At 32.7% G+C, this 19,753-nt stretch overlaps 1 protein-coding gene across 1 annotated transcript; it reads right to left on the bottom strand.

Annotated features, from left to right (window-relative positions):
• Positions 1-4,130: 4,130 nt before the first annotated feature.
• On the bottom strand, positions 4,131-18,587 carry LOC106474697 (39S ribosomal protein L49, mitochondrial-like). Its single transcript, XM_013935388.2, has 4 exons — positions 18,435-18,587; positions 10,315-10,522; positions 9,196-9,323; positions 4,131-4,420 (listed from the first exon to the last, which is right to left on the bottom strand). Exons 1-4 carry the CDS (start codon positions 18,543-18,545, stop codon positions 4,274-4,276), a joined length of 594 nt encoding a protein of 197 aa, XP_013790842.1. The 5' UTR covers positions 18,546-18,587; the 3' UTR covers positions 4,131-4,273.
• Between the last annotated feature and the right edge of the window lie 1,166 nt (positions 18,588-19,753).

Below are 19,753 nucleotides of genomic sequence, written 5' to 3' on the forward strand. Positions count from 1 at the left end.
TTTTGCCACTTTATTCCTCGGGTTTTGTGGACAAGAACACAACATTGTTCCAGGAAGATGGAGCACTGTGTCACAATGCTAGAAACACCCAAAAGTGGCAGGAAGAAAATGGTATCCAGAGGTTGCCCTGGCCGAACCAATCTCCTGACATGAACCCCATCGAAAAATTTCTGGGCCATACTCGACCGGCAAGTCAAGAAACAACCAAAGAAAAACAACTTCGAAGAGCGATCTACTCCAAGTTTTGTAGCAAGAGTGGACGAAAATCTCACAATCTAAAATTGACGAGATGATTCTCATGATGCCCCAAAGGATCAATGAACTCCACGAAGCGAAAGGAACATCTATTAAATATTAATTAAATTATAAATATATCAATTCATGTGAATATGACTGAAAAATTTAATTTTTTCTGTAAAGGTAGTGTTTATTTACTTGTGACCATGCTGTGTATTTATATTAATCATTATATCGAAAAATTAACTCAAAATATATATATATTTTAGGAAAGAAGTTGATCCATGAATGTTAGGGTTAAGAGCTATCGAATGGAGAGTGCAAGGTCTTTATGTGAATTAGGCTTAGCATTTTGAACTGAAAAAGTTTGTGATTTTTTATAATCTTTTGCATTTAAATTAGTCATTTTAACTTCAATAATTTAGCATAATTTTATATTTAGTTCATAATAAAAATATGATTCAGTATTTAGAATGTTTGTTTTTGTTTTTGAATTTCGCGCAAAGCTACACGAGGGCTAGTTTTGGGTCTTGTATATTACTTGAAACCATAAGGAGAGTACGTGATTATTAAAAAAATTTGCATTTTATAAATGATAAAATGTTTTTAGGGATTTTAAAATAATGTACTAAAACATAAAAAGTAATAAGTTCGAATCTGGAACAAATATAATTATCATAATCATTTCTTATAAATACCATTTCCTAATGTAATTTTCCAAGATATTAAAGATCATAATGCAAAAAACTAAATTTATCAAAAGTAACAGGCATTTATGCAAGTTCTTATGAAGTTTCAAACAATTTCATCCACTAGTTTTATTGTTGGAATAAAATATAGCAAGACTTGTGTTGGCTACTCAGAAAGTTAGTAGCCGGTGGTCATCGGGTTAAGGGAAAGATAGTACAAGAAACATGTAGCAATGGGTTCAAGAGAGAACCAGACAGGGCACGATGAACAACATTGAGATGCCAATCTGGGAGAACAAAAGAACATGGAAGATGAACAAGACGAAAGTAACGGAAAAAGGAAGGAAGTAATTGGGGAGGCAAAGGATTTACAGAATCAGGAGAAATGGAATGTGTTTGATGGAGCAGCCTGATAACTAGCAGTCATTGACACGAACAAACCCTGATCAAACAACCAGGTAAAATATTCAGACAGATGAGGAACAGAAGGACAGAAACCACAGCAAATGGACACAGATCTGAAGGTAGACCAACGTCTCTGGTACACAGATGATGAGGAAGGTCAAATGGTACAGATAAGGAAAGACACTATGTGAGGAATAAGTCCTTGAGCTGAGGTGAGGGACCGGACAAAAGTCACATGCAAAGATGGTGTTTGGTGATGTATAGATGAAATACGTCTGATCGTGGTTGTCAGAGGAGTGACCTGGACAGAGATAAGGGCAAGGGCTGCTATTCCAGTAAGGCCAGAGGGAATCACGTCTGTCCCGGCCAATACGAAGAAACTAGCAAAACACGACAAGGAGTGGTCTGGATAAGGGAAATGACTCTGGAGATTAGTCTGAGATGAGGATAGGCCTATAGATAAAGGCCCCTCCAATCCAGACTGAATGCATCCACTCCTAGAGCTGAGGGGTATGGAAAGAGAGACCAAAAGAAAAGTAGTTTGGCATTCCAGTGAGTGACAAATGCATCTAAATGTGGTGTTCCTAGGCAAGACACCCACACTGAAATACTAGGGGATGAAGGGACCAATCCATAGGCAAAACTTGGTTGGGATGAGACAAACATTTGTTTTCAAAATCCATAATTCCAGGTAAATGACATGTTATGATGGTTATATTGTAATCATGGGCCCAGTATAGGAGGTCGAGTGTCAGAAAACACAGAGACCAGGACTTTGTCCCCCTTGTTTGATGATATAAACAGTGGAAAAGTTGGAATGAACTATCACCCCCACCCTGTAAGAGCAGGAGGAAATGAGACATAGCCCAACAAACGGCCAAAAATTCGAGGAGATTTTAATGACTGACCACTGCCCTGAAATCTCCCTGGATTCAAAAGACCCTCTGAGAGAACCTGTAAAACCCACAGATCCATTGTGAAGATTCATTAAACAGTTGAGAACTGTTACAATCAGGCCTCCATCTGCTTTGGAAAATACACCCCACCACCTGTACCACTGACCCCTGAAGAAACGGAAAAACGAAGATACGAATGGGAATGCCTGGAAGAGGTTAAGGGACAGGGAGAGGTAGAAAAGGCACGGGGAATTCGAACTGGTGAAAATTAAGATACCAAGGAGGACAAGGAAGAAATGTAGCCTCGTCACATCAACCCTAGACTCCAAAGAATCAGGATGACCCCCAAAAACCGTTTCATTCAGAAACGATGGCCTGACGAAGATCCCTCAAAGGAGACAAAGGGAGATGCACCCTCTCAAGTAATGCATCTCTCCCAAGTAATCCCAACAACATAACAGGTGTTGAGAGACAGCAAAGATGCTGATAAACGAGCCATAATAGACCATGGGAGGGTCCCGAGTTCATCAAAAAATTTAATTGACCAGGGGATGGGCAAAAGTCTTGAGACAACAACTGTAATAAGGAAATAATAAACAAAAGGGTGGTCAGGGCAAGATGAATCCTAGAAAATTGAGATTGATTAAAGTGAATCACAGCCCCAGGATTTGAGCCCCACAGGAAGAGGATGAGATACAAATGTTGGGAATTCTAAAAAGGAATCGAGACCCACTGGTAAGCTAAAAAATATTGGTCCATCAATCAGGTGGGACAGGGCATATCCACACCCTACAGCAAGTGATCATCAAAATGCTGAGCATGAACTCAGATGTCACATGTGTGGGAAAAACATAATAGTCAGAATAAGGTTCTTCACTCAACAAGGTAAAGAAAGGAATCAAGGGCTAAGGATGAAACATTTAAAATTTGACATACCTGTTCAATAACATGTAGAAACTATCTTGACTGTCAGCATTATGTGACTGACCAAAAAAGGCCAGAGCCAGAAAAATAGAGTCCAAATTATCTTCATCCTGAATAAATTCTTCTTCAGAAGCTTGTTCATGGGAAAAAGGAGAACAATCCAACTGCTAAGTAAAAGTGTCCACCTTCGTGTAAATTAAGGCTTGAACTTCCTTAGCAGTTGTTGTCAACCTACATTGCTACGGACTAGTGACATTACTATCTTCAATATTGGCAGGAACTTCATCATCTGCCACCATAAAATTGAAAGTTTGAACTGATGAAGGACTGAAATGCAATCATAATGAAAAAGCAAGCACATGGAGTAAAGTAAACATACATCTATATGCTGTAATGCCAATCAAGAAAGTGAGGATTGTGCTAGAATAGTAGAGGGAGTTACTTGCGCTAGTATAGGTGGTGCAGGATGATTGGAGGAGGGTAGTCACATGATATGCAAATGTTCTGAAATGGCACAAAATAAAGGGGTATAATAGACAGCTGTGCTGTTAGCAAAAAAATTTTTTTAGCAATGCTTAGAGGGCAAATCAAACTCGAGATAGCTTTGGGTGAGGAAGGTAGTACCTTTTTGGAATAAATGACACTAGTTATAATTAATACTGCAAAATTAACTCATAGATTTTCAGAAAACCTTATGTCAACAAACTATACTTCTCAGTTTAATATGATGTCACATGAACAATAGTAAAACTTATTTTTTAACTATTGCAGTTGTAGCCCAATACAATTTTAAAATTCAAAATATTGGAATTCTCCTGTAAACTGTATGTTATTAAAATGTTGTAATTTTTATTTAATTAAAAATTATGTTTTAACAATTTTGCATATAAAACTGCAAAACAATTTTAAAAATGCCAAGTCCTGGATACAATACCTTATTCATAAAAGTTTATCCAAAAAAATGTGACAGAATTCTAAATGACAGCTTAATACTTTATTTGCAGAATCTGTTTACTATTTACAAAACAACCAGGGTGTCAATGTTATGTATTTGATTCTACTAAACTAAACATAAGTAACATTTATAAAGTTATAATGCAACAAAACTGATGAAAGATCTATTTAAAATCCTTTTTCATAAAGCCATTTTTTAACATCCTCTACATAGTCACCCTTAAATCTGACATATCCTACAACCTCATGGACTTGAGAAGTAATTTCTTTTTCATACTTCCTTTCAAGATGCTCCTTGAGATCCTTTTCTAAAGCCTAAAGTAAAAGAAAATAAGATTAATACACTTGACCTAAGATTAACACTGTTATATAATATTCATTGGAAAAAGATAACACTAATATATACATGTAAGTTCATTTATATTTATTCTCTTAAGCAGTTCCTCACTAAGACCAAGCTTCTTTATAACTGCATATTATCTAACCTCAACTGCAAAATACTAGCTAATTCCTCAGTTTTCTTCTCAACCATTATTTTGTCCTTTAGATAAACAAGGTATCTTGTTACAAAACAGTGACATAATAATATACAGGTGTACATTGTAATACATCTCTTACCAGACAAGTACTAGAATAGTAAACTTCAAAGTACCTACCATAAAAGCCCACACATGGAACACTTACAGAAAATAATAATGCCTGAAATGAAATGTGATCCACATAAAAAGTGTATACAAAAAAGTCTATATGCTTATAATACAATAGGAAAGACAAAAATCATATATAGTTGAAGAAAGTAAGAAACAAAATGAATAAACTTTGAATGAATGTTTTGTAGATAATAACTGAACCAGAAGAAAAAGAATACTAAATCAGTAACCTATTAAATATTTAATCAGTATTAGCAACAAAAAGTTGAAACTAATACAAATAAAACAAAGTTTCTTAAATTAAAGAAGACTTTTAGTGTGACCATACTAAACATGATGAAGCATACAATTCTTGTTCCTAAAGTTTCTAATCAAATCTGGAGATGAGATAAGCTGGTTTAACATACTGACATAGGAATGAACCAGAAAATATATTTACATTCAACCAGAAACAGAAAAAAATACTTATATATAAATAGAAACAGTCTTTACCATTGATAAACTTCCATCTGCAGCTTCTTTAACCTCTTTTAACAATCAATTACAGAACTCACAGATAATACAAAGTTTAAAAACCAATAATCAATTTAATGCACACAACAAAGCTGAACAAGCTAAACAGGACATATTTTGAAGGCCCCTGGATGGATGTTTGTTACATTTATTACATCTCTATACAACTGTGTTACTAAATCATACTGTTGAACTTGTTTATAGTTACAATCACGTGCAAGAATCTTTACCTGAAATATGGAAATTCAATAAGAGGGGGAGTATAAAAACACAGTGGCAGACTGCAAGAAAGCATCTACATGACCTAAAGATTGTTTGTAAAGGGAATCTAAAGGTGTGCAAATAGGGAAAACTGAGCTCCAAGAGCTGTACACAAGACATTTTTCCCTGAGAAAGGAGGAAATGGCAAGAAGGAGTAATAAGACAAAGAACACGAGATGGGTAACCCCACACAAATTTCAAGAAAGGGAAACCTGGTAAGGCACTTATGATCTAGTCAGGCAGGAAACAATAACATCAACAAAAAAAAAAAAACCGGGCAAGACTGCTGGTGAGTAGCTCCAGCCCAAGATTTTGATAAATCAGAGGAATGGAGGCCAAAACCCAAAAGTGAGGAGCCCCGACCACCAAATTCCACAACAAAAAAGCTATAGTTGTAGAAAAGGTTGAGGCCAAGGTAACAAACAAGTAGGAATGAGTATCTCCACCAAAACTGTCGATGTCATGATGGAGAACATCCAAGACAAGGTGAAGCACAGACAAACAATAAAAGAATTGCCTGATGGTACGACAAAGGCAAATAGGTTGAGGACGTGTAAAAGACAAAGTAACAAAAAGTGAAGCATCCAAAGTAATAAGAAAACATTCCAGGGACTGAGATTCAAGAAAAACAGAAGTATCATGAAATTTAAAAGCATCACAATGGCAAGGGGGTTGAGGCTGATGTGGATCAGTGAGTAGTTGTGACAGAGAAGACACAACTGTCTTGGAAGGGGGGAGTGTAAGAATACAAAGGCTCCTGAAGTAAAGCAATCTAAGAATGTCACATATCTGAATAATCAGAGATGCAAATGAAGGTGGATGTACCCATTCCTCATCAGGAAGAGAAGAACCAGAAAAAAGGAAAGTGAAGAGATGAACTGGTTGATGTTGTCATTAGATGAAACAGGCTTAACAGAAACAGAATGAGAATAGACCTGAAGGAAAGGGAAATGATTCAAAAGAGTAACAACCACCTGATGTACATTGGCTGTAAAACTGTTGACAGACAAAGTTTCTCAGATTGCTGTTGAAACAACAGAAGAAGAATCCTGAAGCACAGTGTCATGGCTTTGGGAAATAACAGACACATGGGTCTTTGGAGTTCATGATCAAAACAACTCATGAATCAACAATGAGTGGCATTTTCAATTTTTCAATAAGGTGGTTAAATAAACTAGAATTTTTTGTAATCAAAAAATAAAATACTAAGACAAATTAAATGAGCAAGATAAAGAAAAATGAACTCAGAGAAATAGACTAAATGTCAATCTTGCAAAGTTTGAAAGAAGCAAAAGAAAAAATGAGTCAAAATACTAGTGATGTGGAAAAAATTAGCCTGTGTTCAGGTATTTGTGCTCATGGGACATACTGCACATGGATAATGTGTTACCCTCTTATCAGTAGAGGGCTATAGTCTGATGAGACTACATCATATGCTGGTGCAACAAATGTTGATACATGTAGGTGTGGGAGATTTGTTCAAACAAAGAAGATAATGGTTCTTATTTTAAATTCTAGCCTGTTAATGCCTACAGCTGGTCTACCTAATTGGTGGTCATTCTGAAACCATATAAAAAAACTTAATATGGAGAATTCAGAGCAGAGAGGCTTTATGTAACACACAGAAGTGGACATTGATAATTTATTTAAATAATTCCTTTTCAAATTAAGAAAGCAAAACTTATACAATCTTGAAATTTTGGTTATAAATTATATTTTGATGCCAAGATTATTGGCATACATTAATAATAAAGTTGTTTAATTAAATTTTGAAAGTAAACCTGCAAAAGTCATGACATGCACTTTGATCCCCCACCTGCACACATAGGGTTAATGTTCTAAGAATTAGTTTGGAAGTTCCCTTGCATTGCTTTACAAGGTAAAGTAATTTTTGTATCTTATTACTCCTCCGTAATGTATATCATGCTACAAATGCTCTCATCCTTTACTTAACATCTATTGTAATAATACTCAGTTTTTGTTTGTCCTAAAAATGTATGCTCACTTCATTTCAATGGATGTAAATAAAAGGCAGGCATAAATATAGTTTAGTAGACATCTTGTACAACAACATATTAAAAGTTTATCAAAGTTTTTAAAAAGTTCTAATGTTAGATTGTAAAATAACATTACAAATTTATTTGTTGATAGTATTAAAAGGTATGGGAACGTTTAGTCCTAACTAAACTAAAGCAAAAAAGATACCCAAGTTACAGTATTAATTTATCTCTACAAAATACAGTCTGTACCCAATAAAGGCTTAAATTAATGTTAACCTTAGACAAGTGGACTTGTAGATTTCTGTGTCTGCAACTAGAATTCTTTTGTATTATTCTAGAAATCCTGTATTTAAAAAAGTACTGTTGCAATAAAGACACTAATTTGACTGCAAATTTTTTGCAGGTCTCTGCTAGTAACATAACATTAAAGGCCAACAAGAGACCTCATGGTGAACCTAGGCTGTCCAATCCACTAAATTAAACTAAATACTAAAAACACTTAAAGCCATCCCTTATCATTTAAATATTTGTCAAGCCTTCCCTTAGAATCTTATAAATTAATTGCATCTACCACATCTGAAGACAACATGTTCCAAAGGCCAACCACTCTGTTAGAAAAATAAAGCAGGCTTAGTTGAAGATGACTTACACTGACCAAATTTATATACGAAAGAAGATGATGCATCAACACTATCAGTTCTATTAAAGATCTTAAACACCTCATTTACATCTCCTTCTACTCTTCAGTTTTCAAAAGAAAAGTTCAGAAATCTTAACCTCATATGATAACCTTTCCATACTAGATATCATCCTAGTAGCTCTTCTTTGAACACTTTCCAACAATTCAATATCTTTACTAAGGTAAGGTGCCTAAGACTGAAAAAAGTACTCCAAATGTGTCCTAATCAATGACCTATACAATGACATTGTAACCTCTTTAGACTTGCATTTATTATGTCTGTAAATGCAATCTAAAATCCTGTTTGTCCTCCAACTATCAACAGAACACTGCCCGGATGGCTTAACAGGCTGATCAACCAGAACACCGAGATCTTTTTCTTCCATAACATTGTTTTAATTATTTCCATCAAAATTATTCTCATAATTCAAACTATGATACTGCAAATGTATTACCCTGCATTTAATATAATTCAAAGCCTCTGCCATGTATTTGCCCAGCTCAACAAATAACCCAAATCTTTTTGTAAAGCAGCAGCATCCTCCTCACAGCAAGGAACATCCAAAATTTAAATCTTATAAACAAATTTAAATAATTTATTAACCATTCTTTTATCTTTGTCACTGATGTAAAGTAAAAACAGCAAAGGTCCTAACACTGAGCACTGAAGTTCCCCTCTTGTGACATTAATTCAATTTGAATAATGCTTTCTTCCATCTGGCCAGTTTTCTATCCAATGAACCAAGCTATCTTCCAAACCTACAGAAATAACTTTTTAAATAAACCTTTTATGTGGCACCTTTTCAAATGCTTTCTGAAAATCCAGAAACAACAAATCCTCACCTGTACATTAATCTACATATGCAGTAACCTTGTCAATTTATAACATCATTAACAGTTGAATTCTTTATCTTTAGATCATAAAATATATCAAACATTTATGGAAAAGGTAACTTTCATATTAGTAATTGTAAAGCAAATACATACCCACAAATTCCCTTCTACAAGTCGCACAGTTGTTAGAAATCGTGGTCCCCTTATTTCCTTCTTCAAATATACTGGTAGCATATGATTTTTTGTTCTTGATATGAAGTATGGCAAATCAGGAGTTAATTCTGAAGACAAATAAGCAGTGGGTTGTGATTATAAACAGAAAAAAATATACAAGTACAAATAGAAGTCTTCTGATCTGTACCTAAACTATAATGGTATAAACAAATATTATCATCAAACTATAAGTATCATCTAAACCATCAATACCTAATTTCAATGCCACCAAAAACTTTATTTTCATAAAATTACAATAATTGAATGCAGTAAATGACAAATTATGCAGCTTTAAGCTGAGCTAAAGTGTTCGCTTTGTTACATTTAGTAAGTTAATGCAGGACCTACACAAATAATACATACTGTTTAGTTCAGATTAGGAAAGAACACAATATACACATTCTACATTTCATGCTCAGTTGATGCTGATTTCAGCCCTGTTTAAATACTTAAATTTATTCATTCAAATACAGACTTTTGGGTGGAAATTAGAAATGTACGGGTAGTAAATTCTGGCCGATTACTGGATGCGGGTACCCGGTCACTAAGCTTTGGCCGGGACCAGGTGTCAACCAGAACCAGGTTCTCCCCTTGCCTCCCCCCCCCAAAAAAAACACACACAAAAATTAGAAGAGACCTCAGTTACTCAATGATGAATAAAATGTCATTTATACTTAACATAAACATTGTACATGTAGAATGACTTAAATGGCTGTGGTGATTTTCAACTGCATCTTTACACAACAGCAGCTTTAAATTGTTTGTTTGATTCTATAAACTTTAAAAGACTATATCAGCATTTTACCCAAGAAGCTTATTTTTTAAAACAGAGAAATAGATGAGTATTTCTAAGGCTAAGTAATTTTATGCAAAAATTAATCATGGTATGACTTTCAGTAGAAAAAGTTGTATCTTAAATGGTCACTGCATGTGTTGAACTTCAAAAAAACAAAAGTACTATATGCACAAGAATGACTAGTATACATCCAAACATAACAATCTCTTTAAATAACAGATGAAATTCCTAAGAAAAATGTGATCATCGTAAATGGAGCTCACCTGCTGGAGGAATCCAGCCTGCAGGACTTGGAATTTCCTTTTGCTGAGGAAATTTAGGAATTACAGGAAGAGGAAAAAGCCTCTCCACAAAATGCCATCTATCTTTCACTTCTTCCACTTCTGTATAAAGTGTGCTTTTTTTGGCTGCCCACACTTCACTGTGCTCTAATGCTAATTTTTCAACCTTCTGTTCATCATTTTCTGTTTTCTGATGATATAAAATTTAAGATATTAAGTGAAACAATAAAAAATAACATGTTGGGAAACAAAATCTTGATTTTAAAGTTTACACTATTCTTTTCCTGAAGTATTTGGACTTTGTTTTGGTAATTAGCACCATTACATTACCTTCACACAAGTAAGAATATGTGGATAATGAAATTCTGGCTTAATAAAATAAATAACTACCCTGTATGATATAAACTTCAGTGTTCTTTATTTACTATATGCACTTAATTCTGGGGGAATTACTGTATTAATTACTCATTACTTTTTAATAACAATTATAGTTTTCTTTTAAAAGATATTTAGATGGTGTGTTTAACATGTGTATTCCTGCCAGTTTTCATGGCTTCAGGATGACATTTCAAACTCCATTCATGGTCCTTTATCAGGTCTGATGAAGAATTCTGCATGGAGTTTAATACATTGTCCTGAAATGAAAAAACGGCACATGAAGTCCACAGAAAATTCAATCCCAATGAAGTACTTACTATATTGAATTTTCTGTGTCAATCTCTGAAATAAATATAAACCTTAAACATTAGAGCTGGGTGATTAATGGAAGTTGATAACTGATTAATCATCAGACTCATTAACTGACTACAACCAACCAACTAATTATTCTCAAAAACTTGAATAATTGGAATGATAAAAAATTGTAATAACTGAAAACACTAATTTCAATTATTAGTTGATTGTTTTAATGAGTTATAATACTGTTTGATTAAGCTGACCAACTTGGAGTTAATAAAAAATAATGATGATGAATCATAAGAGTAATATTTCAATTACTTGGATAATAATAATAATTGAATACATATTTACCTGAAACACTAATTTCACTTAGCTAATTATTTTCATGGCTAGAGCTGGGTGATTAGTGGTACTTGTTAAATGATCAATCAACAAACCCATTAATCTATTAGTATAGTGTTCCTGACAACATGGTATGCATTCCTTATTAAGTGGTGATCATATGAAGACAAAAAAAGAGGGAGGGGGATGCCAACTTTAAAATTTTGTAAGCCATTGCATTATTCTAACATGATATTAATCTCCTTATTTTCAGCTATTTTGTTTTTAAGGTAATTTTCAAATTACCCTTTCTTTCATATAATAGAAATCTGCTGGAGATGGCCATTTGTGTATTTTTTGAAAAAAAAAAGTTTACAAAAACTTTTGGCACAAATATTTTTTAAACATAACTTGTTGAACATTTCCTACTTGGTGAATAATGAATGTCAACAACAGGCAATCACATGGTCAAAATATTTTGCATTTTTAAATATACAGTAATCACTCACTGATCTTGTTTAGGTCACATTAACTGGCAAGTAAATAAGGAAAACATTTTTTATCACCAATTAACAGTAATAATGTTTCTATCTAAAACAAATATTGATTACAATTAGAAATATTTAAGTAACCAGCAGGTCAATTTATTTATGTATATTGTTTGAATAGGACAAACATAAAAATAATATTCAATAAATAAAGATTTGAGTCATTGGAATATTTTGCAGTTACATACCTCACTTAACTATGCTTATTTGATTTGATGATGAAGAGTTGATTTGGTGAACATATAAAAACCCTCATGTTTACAAGCATTGCAACTCAAGCTATATCTACTAAAAACACTGTAACTGGAAACAAAGAACCAAACATGAACAAGATACCTTTATTAAACCTGAATACATTTTCACCCATGTGACTTCTTTGTTTCATACTGTATATTCCTGTGTCTACTGTCTAAGTAAATTACTTATATCTGACTATAACAAAAGCTCCTCCAAACACTGTAATTTGTTACTGTATCACATTTGTCAGTTTTCTTTGTTACCTATTAATTCTGTCTCTATACTTTCCCAATTTTGTTCTTAACAAGCTCAGAATTAGTATGATCCTTGTTTAAAAAAAGAAATGAATTGCAAAGTTATCAAAAGAAAATAGTAAATTTCCACTTTATTTAACACTCAAGTAGCCCAAGAGTTGGCAGTGGATGCTGTCAGCCAGTTATCTTTTCTCAAGTGAGCAGTTCAAATCTATGGTAGTGACAAATAGCCAAGTCAATTTGCTATAACAAAGACAGGGCAAACAAGTTTAGTAGCAATAGGAATCAATCCCTAGACTATCAAATCATTATCCCCCCCCCCCTCCAAAATCACCAGGACATTCTGGTCCAAAGCTAAAAAATCTTTAACCACAATAAAAAAATTTACAATGATAAAATCAAGTTTTGATACCCACAGAGGGTATATAACCAATTTTATAACTGTGTGTGTAGTAAACAAATATAATAGCAATATTTCAATTATATACACAGTTGAAGTAATCAGAAAATATAATTTTGATCAGTTCTTTTGTTATTTAGATTAACCAATTGTTAGAATAATCAAAAATGGTAATAATCAGACACACTAATTTCAATTAGTAAATTATTTTCATGACATTAACAAATTTAATTATAATTTTGGATTAGTTTATGTGACACTAACTGATGTAATTGATTATACTGATTGAGTTAATTGCCCAGCCATACTAAACTTGATCTGTCAGTAAAACATTTACTTACTGATTAAATATTAGTTGAATGTTTTTTTTAACTTACAATTTTTAGCTCAGTGAAGAGGAGTTTCATGTTTTTAGCTATTTTTATTGTTTTAGTTGGAAGGAAGTCATGTCTCCACACTTTTTCTACACATTACTGTCAGCACTTGCTGTATTTTATCGTATATATCATGATTATATTGTAATTACACCAATTACTACTTTATCCTGTGTTTATAAAATTGAAAAACAATACTCCCAAGTTCTTGGAAGAACTCTAAAACAATGGTAGGAGAGATCACAGTTGGTGGTGCATGTCATGTTTTTATAGCATTCTTCTGGGCTCAATTGCTAAAGTTGTGATAAAATAATATTTTGCCAGTCAGTTAACTTTTATATATATTTTTTTTCATAACAAAAATAAAATATCTAAAATACAAGATAGAACTTACTTAATGTACATCATAACAGTTGTTGTCATGCAATTGATTATATATATACCACCTAGATCTCTCCTATGCATGTCATATTCCAACTGGCCTGACAAATCCAGGTATTGGGTGAAATGTCTTGTCAGCACTGGATATGGCAGATAGTGTGGTTAACTTATTATTACATATTCTTTGCTTCCACTCAAGTTCTCAGAACAAGTATGATTTATTGTGAGCACAATACCAGAAATTAAAATCAGAATAAAGATTAAAATAACGTATAAAAGTACCATTTTAAATATGTTTCGCAAATAATTCATGTTAACTTGATTTTTACAGTATGGGCTGGAAAATTTTCAAACCATGGGGATAACTGTCATCAGGCATTAGCTAGTATCCCATAGTTATGGGTTATACCTAGCTAATTCTATGTTACAACTACGACTGCTTCCATAATTATTAAAACCTGTTAGCCAAAACGATTTTGCAAGCAATGGTTTAAGAATAACTCACAAGTCTGTGGACATTATGATAAACAAAAACTAATTTGAAATCATGCTGCCTTATATAAGCAGGTCTCTAGGTTTCAAAATCAGTGCCAATAACATAAAAATAAGGAACAACACAGGCCAGCTAGTGCCTGTTCCATTTAATTTGACAAACAGCTATCCACTCCCGACTCCCCAGATTGTCATTAGGATTGAAGGCAATCTATTCCAAAGGCTGATCACCTTGTTTGAAAAACAAAATTATTTTATTTGCAGATGACTTTTACTCTGCCAAATCTTAAACATATGTCCTCTAGTACTAACATTCTTACCATTAAACATGACCAAAGATGATGAAGCAATTCTATCTATTCCCTTTTTAATTTTAAACACTTCAGTCAAATGCCCTCTAATCCTTTTCTTCTCAAGAGAAGATAATTTTAAGGAACTTAACCTGTCTTCATTTGACAGACCCTCCATCCAAAGAATCATCATCATCATAGAAGCCCTCTTATCAGCCCTTTCCAACAATTCAGTGTCCTCCTTAAAGCATATTAGTCTAAACACAGCATAAACAGAGATCTCCTCAAAGAAACAACAAACTACTTTGAATTATATTTAATATTCCTACAGATAAAATTATAAAGTGTATTTGTTTTCTCATTGGCAACAACAAATTGCTTGAAAAGCTCAAGAGATTAAAAGACCAAAACATCAATTAACCCATTTCTTTACCTTGTCATTGAACCTATTCAAAAAGTTGCTCTTAATCAATTTGGGTATATATAAACCATTACTTAGGCATACTTTCATATAATCATACATAAAATATTTTGCATTATGTATTATAAATTGTTCATTATTTACATAAATTAGCATAAGTTGGTCAAAATTTTAAAGATCAAATAGTAAGGCATTGGGTTAAAATTTCCAACAAAGTGATAATTGGAGTTTAAACAAAAGTACCCCACATGCATTACTTTGAACTTAGAAAAATTAAATGCCATCTGCCATTTATTTTTACAGTTCACCAAATGATCCAAATACCTTTGTATAAGAACAGCATCCTCCCCACAGCCAATTACACCTAAAAGTTTTAATATCATCAGTAAACTTGACCAATTTGACCATTCACTTAGCAATATCATCAATGTGCATCAAAATAAGTAAGAGTCTTAGCACAAAGCCCCAAGGTACTCCACTTCAAACTCTAATCTACTTTGATTGAACTCCATTTACTACAATTCTTTATTTTCACCCATCTAACCAACTAATCAATTAACCCCCAAATCCACAAAGATAATTATCTTTATTAGTCTTTTATGTGGCACTTTGTCATCTCCCAAAGTCCATACCTTTACATAAGCATGAGATTTTTGAAACAGGCAGAAGATTTGGGTACAATATTTTCTGCTAGCTGTTCAACAAAAGTGTAAATGTTATGTGGCTTTGCAAAGCATCTTTAATTAATCTTTCTAATGCTTTTACCATAATGAAGTAAGACTAATTGGTCTATGAATACCTGAAAAATGCTCATCTTCCTTAAAATACAGATGTAACATTAGTCAGCTTCTAGTCTTCTGGTTAGAGCTGGGCGATTAACTCGATTGATCAATACAATTACCTAGGAGCATTGATTACATTAACATAAAATAATTCATTCATCAAAATGATGATTAAATTAATTAATGTCATGAAAATAATCAACTAAAAGAAATTAATATGTCTGATTATTGCAAGTATTCTCATTATTATTTTTGACTAACTTACAGTTGTTAAGTTTAATCAACTAGTATCATACTCACAAAAACCATCAACTAATTGAATTTAGTGTTTCCAATTATTACTATCTTCAATTATTCTACTTTCCAACTCGTACACGAGAACAACTGATAAGCTGAATGTAATCAATTAATGAGCCTAACAATTAAAATTCATTTTTCTGTAAGAGTTTCCTAGCTAATATTGAGTTTATGTATATCCATAAATCTAGTTATTAATCAGGATCTGGAATACCATTTACATATTCTATAAAAGTTGAAAAAACAAAACAAATAACTTTAGCAAATCAACCACTGCATAATCTTCTGTAATACTCCTTCCTTCAGTATCCTTCCCAATTCCCCTTTTAACATTATGCTTACCTGTAATGTATTTAACAAATACTTATTGTTGTTGCTTAAAAACTGTTTTTTGTCTATAGATTTGTTAAAAAGAACTATTCACAGTAACAAATGATATATAATGTTATGAAATCTGCCCTGACTGAAGCTTGAACTTTACATGTAGATGCTAGGTTAAATCAGTTCTCTGACACCAGTGCTTTACCAATTGGGCTACTGTACTAGGGTTCAAGTTCCAAACTTATACTTGCTCAGTATTATTTAAAAGAGGCAACTTATAACAGTTGAATCCACTTCTCCCAGCTAAATATATGACTTCATTAAGAGAAATATTGTAAATTATAGGAGAGGCACAATTGTATGTTATTTTTCTTCCACAAACATAACAATAAAATACAGTCCCATTTCTTCAACCATAAGTAGAATCTTCCTCTGTTCAAGAGAAAACTAAATTTGACTAAAAGGCATACATACCTTCACAAAAATTAGAAGAAATTCAAGAATATTAGATATTTTCAGTTTTTAAGTTATATCAGGACAGTTTATACATTTACCATGGAGTTAATAATTTTACACAAGATTATTACATGTCACATATGGCTATAGTGCTGGATATTATTTATAGTTCACCTCACATCAAAAAATACTTTTGCAGGTGATTCAGCAATCAAAATGAGAACAGAATATGTAATAATTTTAGGATTCCATCTAAGATTGAAGGATACTTCACACAGCACATTCACAAAATATTAGAAATTTTATGTACAGATTTACTATTTTATTTTTCAGAATTTGTAGTGCATATTGGAGGGATTTAGACATTTTGACAATAAAGTTTTTACAAAATTACCTTTCCTCTAAAGAAAAAAAAACCAGTAGTACAAAAAATAACAGTAAGAATTTACTAATATATTATATATCTACATGCATAGCAGTTTATACTAAATGTCTATGATTTTCAACAAACAACTTCATTTGCACTTTAACTACATACTTTTGAAAAGTTTTTTTTGCTGTGTTGATCCTCAATAGCAAGCCCTTAACTGAAACAAGCTAAATAAAGAATCTGCAGTATGAAATATTAAAAAGTAAAACCGGAGTGTCAGTTGAAAAAAGCCTCATTTCAGTCTGAGAGATGAATGACAAAAACAGTTGCATTTATTTGACATCAAATTATAACACATTAAAAGTAATATTTTAAAACTGAAAAAAAAAACTGTTAAATACAATTGTGAAAATACTACTCACAGAACATTTTAAAAAACAATCATCTTTGTGAAAAACAAATATTGTAAATGAAGGTATGATCAGGATACAGCTGGCAACATTATTATTTATTACCCATCCAGCTAATTAGTGAAATAAAAGTACATTACATCACTTGCATAACATAGTTTTGAAAATATGGGCTGTACCTTACCTAGCTGTGGTTGCCACCTATACAAATCTAAAATATGAAACACCTCCATTGGTTTTGATAATTTTCAACATTTAAAGTCAGAAATTAAGAATTAAAAACACAATGATGCACCCTCAGCACAATCAGTAACAAATAATATTTTCTTTTTACCTGAAATGGAATGAAGTTCCATAAAATACATAGCAATATGCAACTCTATAACTAGTCCATCTTCAATATTTATATTATCTTTACCATTCCAATAAAAACAACCATAAGGTATTTACAACTCTTTAGTGTCACATATTTAGAATATAAAAAGATTTTGACACATTTCTTAAACCTCTGATACATTATGAGTTTTAAAACTCACTGGATACTTGGAACGAAATTAAGTCTCTTAACTTTTCATAATATAAAACTAAGCTATGCTGACACGCTGAAAATGGTAGTGATAAAATCCCATTCTGATAAATTTTGACTGAGAAGTAACTCCCAAAGTTTACTGCAGTAATTTCTGGAATGAATCATAGAAAAATTATTCCACATAAAATTACAGCAAATACATGAAAATTAAATTTTTAAAACTCCCTAAATTGTAAACAAACAAAGAAACATATAAAATGTTTTTTACACAAACTGAAAGTTGAGTTAATGACTTCTAAAAGATTGAGCTCTATGTCACATACTTTACTATTTTACATGCATAATCCTTATTATGTTGAGTATGTCACTAGGCCTACAGACTATGACGAGCTAAGGATTCAAACACTGCGCTATTTCTGTAACTGTAAGTTAACTTCTGTAACGTAACTGAACTGGTGTATTATAACTTGAGTTTTACTTTTATTTTCAATACTTTTCTAATTATCAGTGAAATAAACATATAATAACAGTATATACTTGCCCCAGCAACGGAATTAGAAATTCTTCTTTGTGCAACAATTCTACTAGCATGTTGTGATGTTTTATAGCATACTATCCTTGAAAAACTCGCCTTTATCGCAGAAGCAGCCATTTTCGAATCATGATTTGTTTTAGAGTCCAGTTCGTAGGTGTTTTACCTCACCTATACGTACAAAACAAAGTAATTTAGATCGGTCAAAAAAATATTAAATATCAAAAAAAAAAACACATATGTTTATAAACGTATATCCTAGTCATATTAAACAACATCTGTATCATATACGAAATAAATGCGCAAAACACTTTTCAGGTGTTATAACTAATCTTGATTAGCTGTTTATACATAAAAAAACCACAGACAAGAGCTTATAAGAATAAACAGTCTTGAAACAGACGAACAGATAGGTAAGTTAGTTTTGTGTTCTTGAATTTCGCGAAAAGCTACACATCCTATATCTGCGATAACTGTAGAGGGAATGCAGCTAGTAAACATAACATTTGATAACAACAAGGGACCTGTTGGTCTACCTAGGCTGTTCCATCCGCAAAATTAAAAACAAACTATTAAAAAACTCAGATACCACCCACCGTTAACACTTTTTAAACCTCGTAATGAGGTTTCACAGTCACTCTTATAACGCATCCACTGTCCCAAATTGCGGTACGCGATTATCTTTTATTTTTATTAGGTGTGACAGGATACAAATCACAAAACTTTACTCCACAGTGCGGCATAATGTGAGAGGATGGGGTCTGTGAACAGAACCTGACCGTCTCAGGTCGCGCACAACGACTCGACCGCACACCAATTACGACATCGCGATAGCTATTGTTGAGTTCTATTACATTAATGTTTAATGACGTAATGCTATACCATTTCCATAGGAAACAATTTTGAAGTGGTCAGACTATTGTCACATTGCTATTTCTAGGGGGGGAGGGGTGTCAGGGAGCACATCTCCCAGAACAATATTTGGAAATTTACTGCTATGAAATTGAATCTTGAGTCATTTAAACTACAAATACTGCATACAGACAAAAAAATGTATTGTATTACCGATCAGAGTTGAGCGTTGCCCAATGGTTATCACGGTTTTGGATATTAACTGTCAAAAACTAAATTAACATAACGAGATTAGTGTACAAAAATGTACTTTAATACTTCTTCCCTCTTTTCAGGATCATGTCCATGAATATCATACTGTTACGTCTCCGTTTGTTAATTAATTTTCCGTAAATTCTTTCCGACTAAACTTTAGCGACACAAGTCCTTTCTTAAATAAAACTATTTTATTCTTTCCTAATACAACTTTACCATAC

This window comes from Limulus polyphemus, unplaced genomic scaffold, assembly GCF_000517525.1.
Source record: "Limulus polyphemus unplaced genomic scaffold, Limulus_polyphemus-2.1.2 Scaffold7550, whole genome shotgun sequence".
In the NCBI taxonomy this organism is placed as follows: Eukaryota; Metazoa; Arthropoda; class Merostomata; order Xiphosura; family Limulidae; genus Limulus; species Limulus polyphemus.

Excerpts from the sequence above, each read along its gene's own strand:
- LOC106474697 (XM_013935388.2), bottom strand. The coding sequence starts at position 18,545 with ATGGCTGCTTCTGCGATAAAGGCGAGTTTTTCAAGGATAGTATGCTAT. Across the intron at positions 10,523-18,434 it reads TTTCTAATTCCGTTGCTGGG|AAAACAGAAAATGATGAACA; the intron begins GCAAGTATATAC and ends TTATATCATCAG. Across the intron at positions 4,421-9,195 it reads TTGTAGAAGGGAATTTGTGG|GCTTTAGAAAAGGATCTCAA; the intron begins GTATGTATTTGC and ends CTTTTACTTTAG.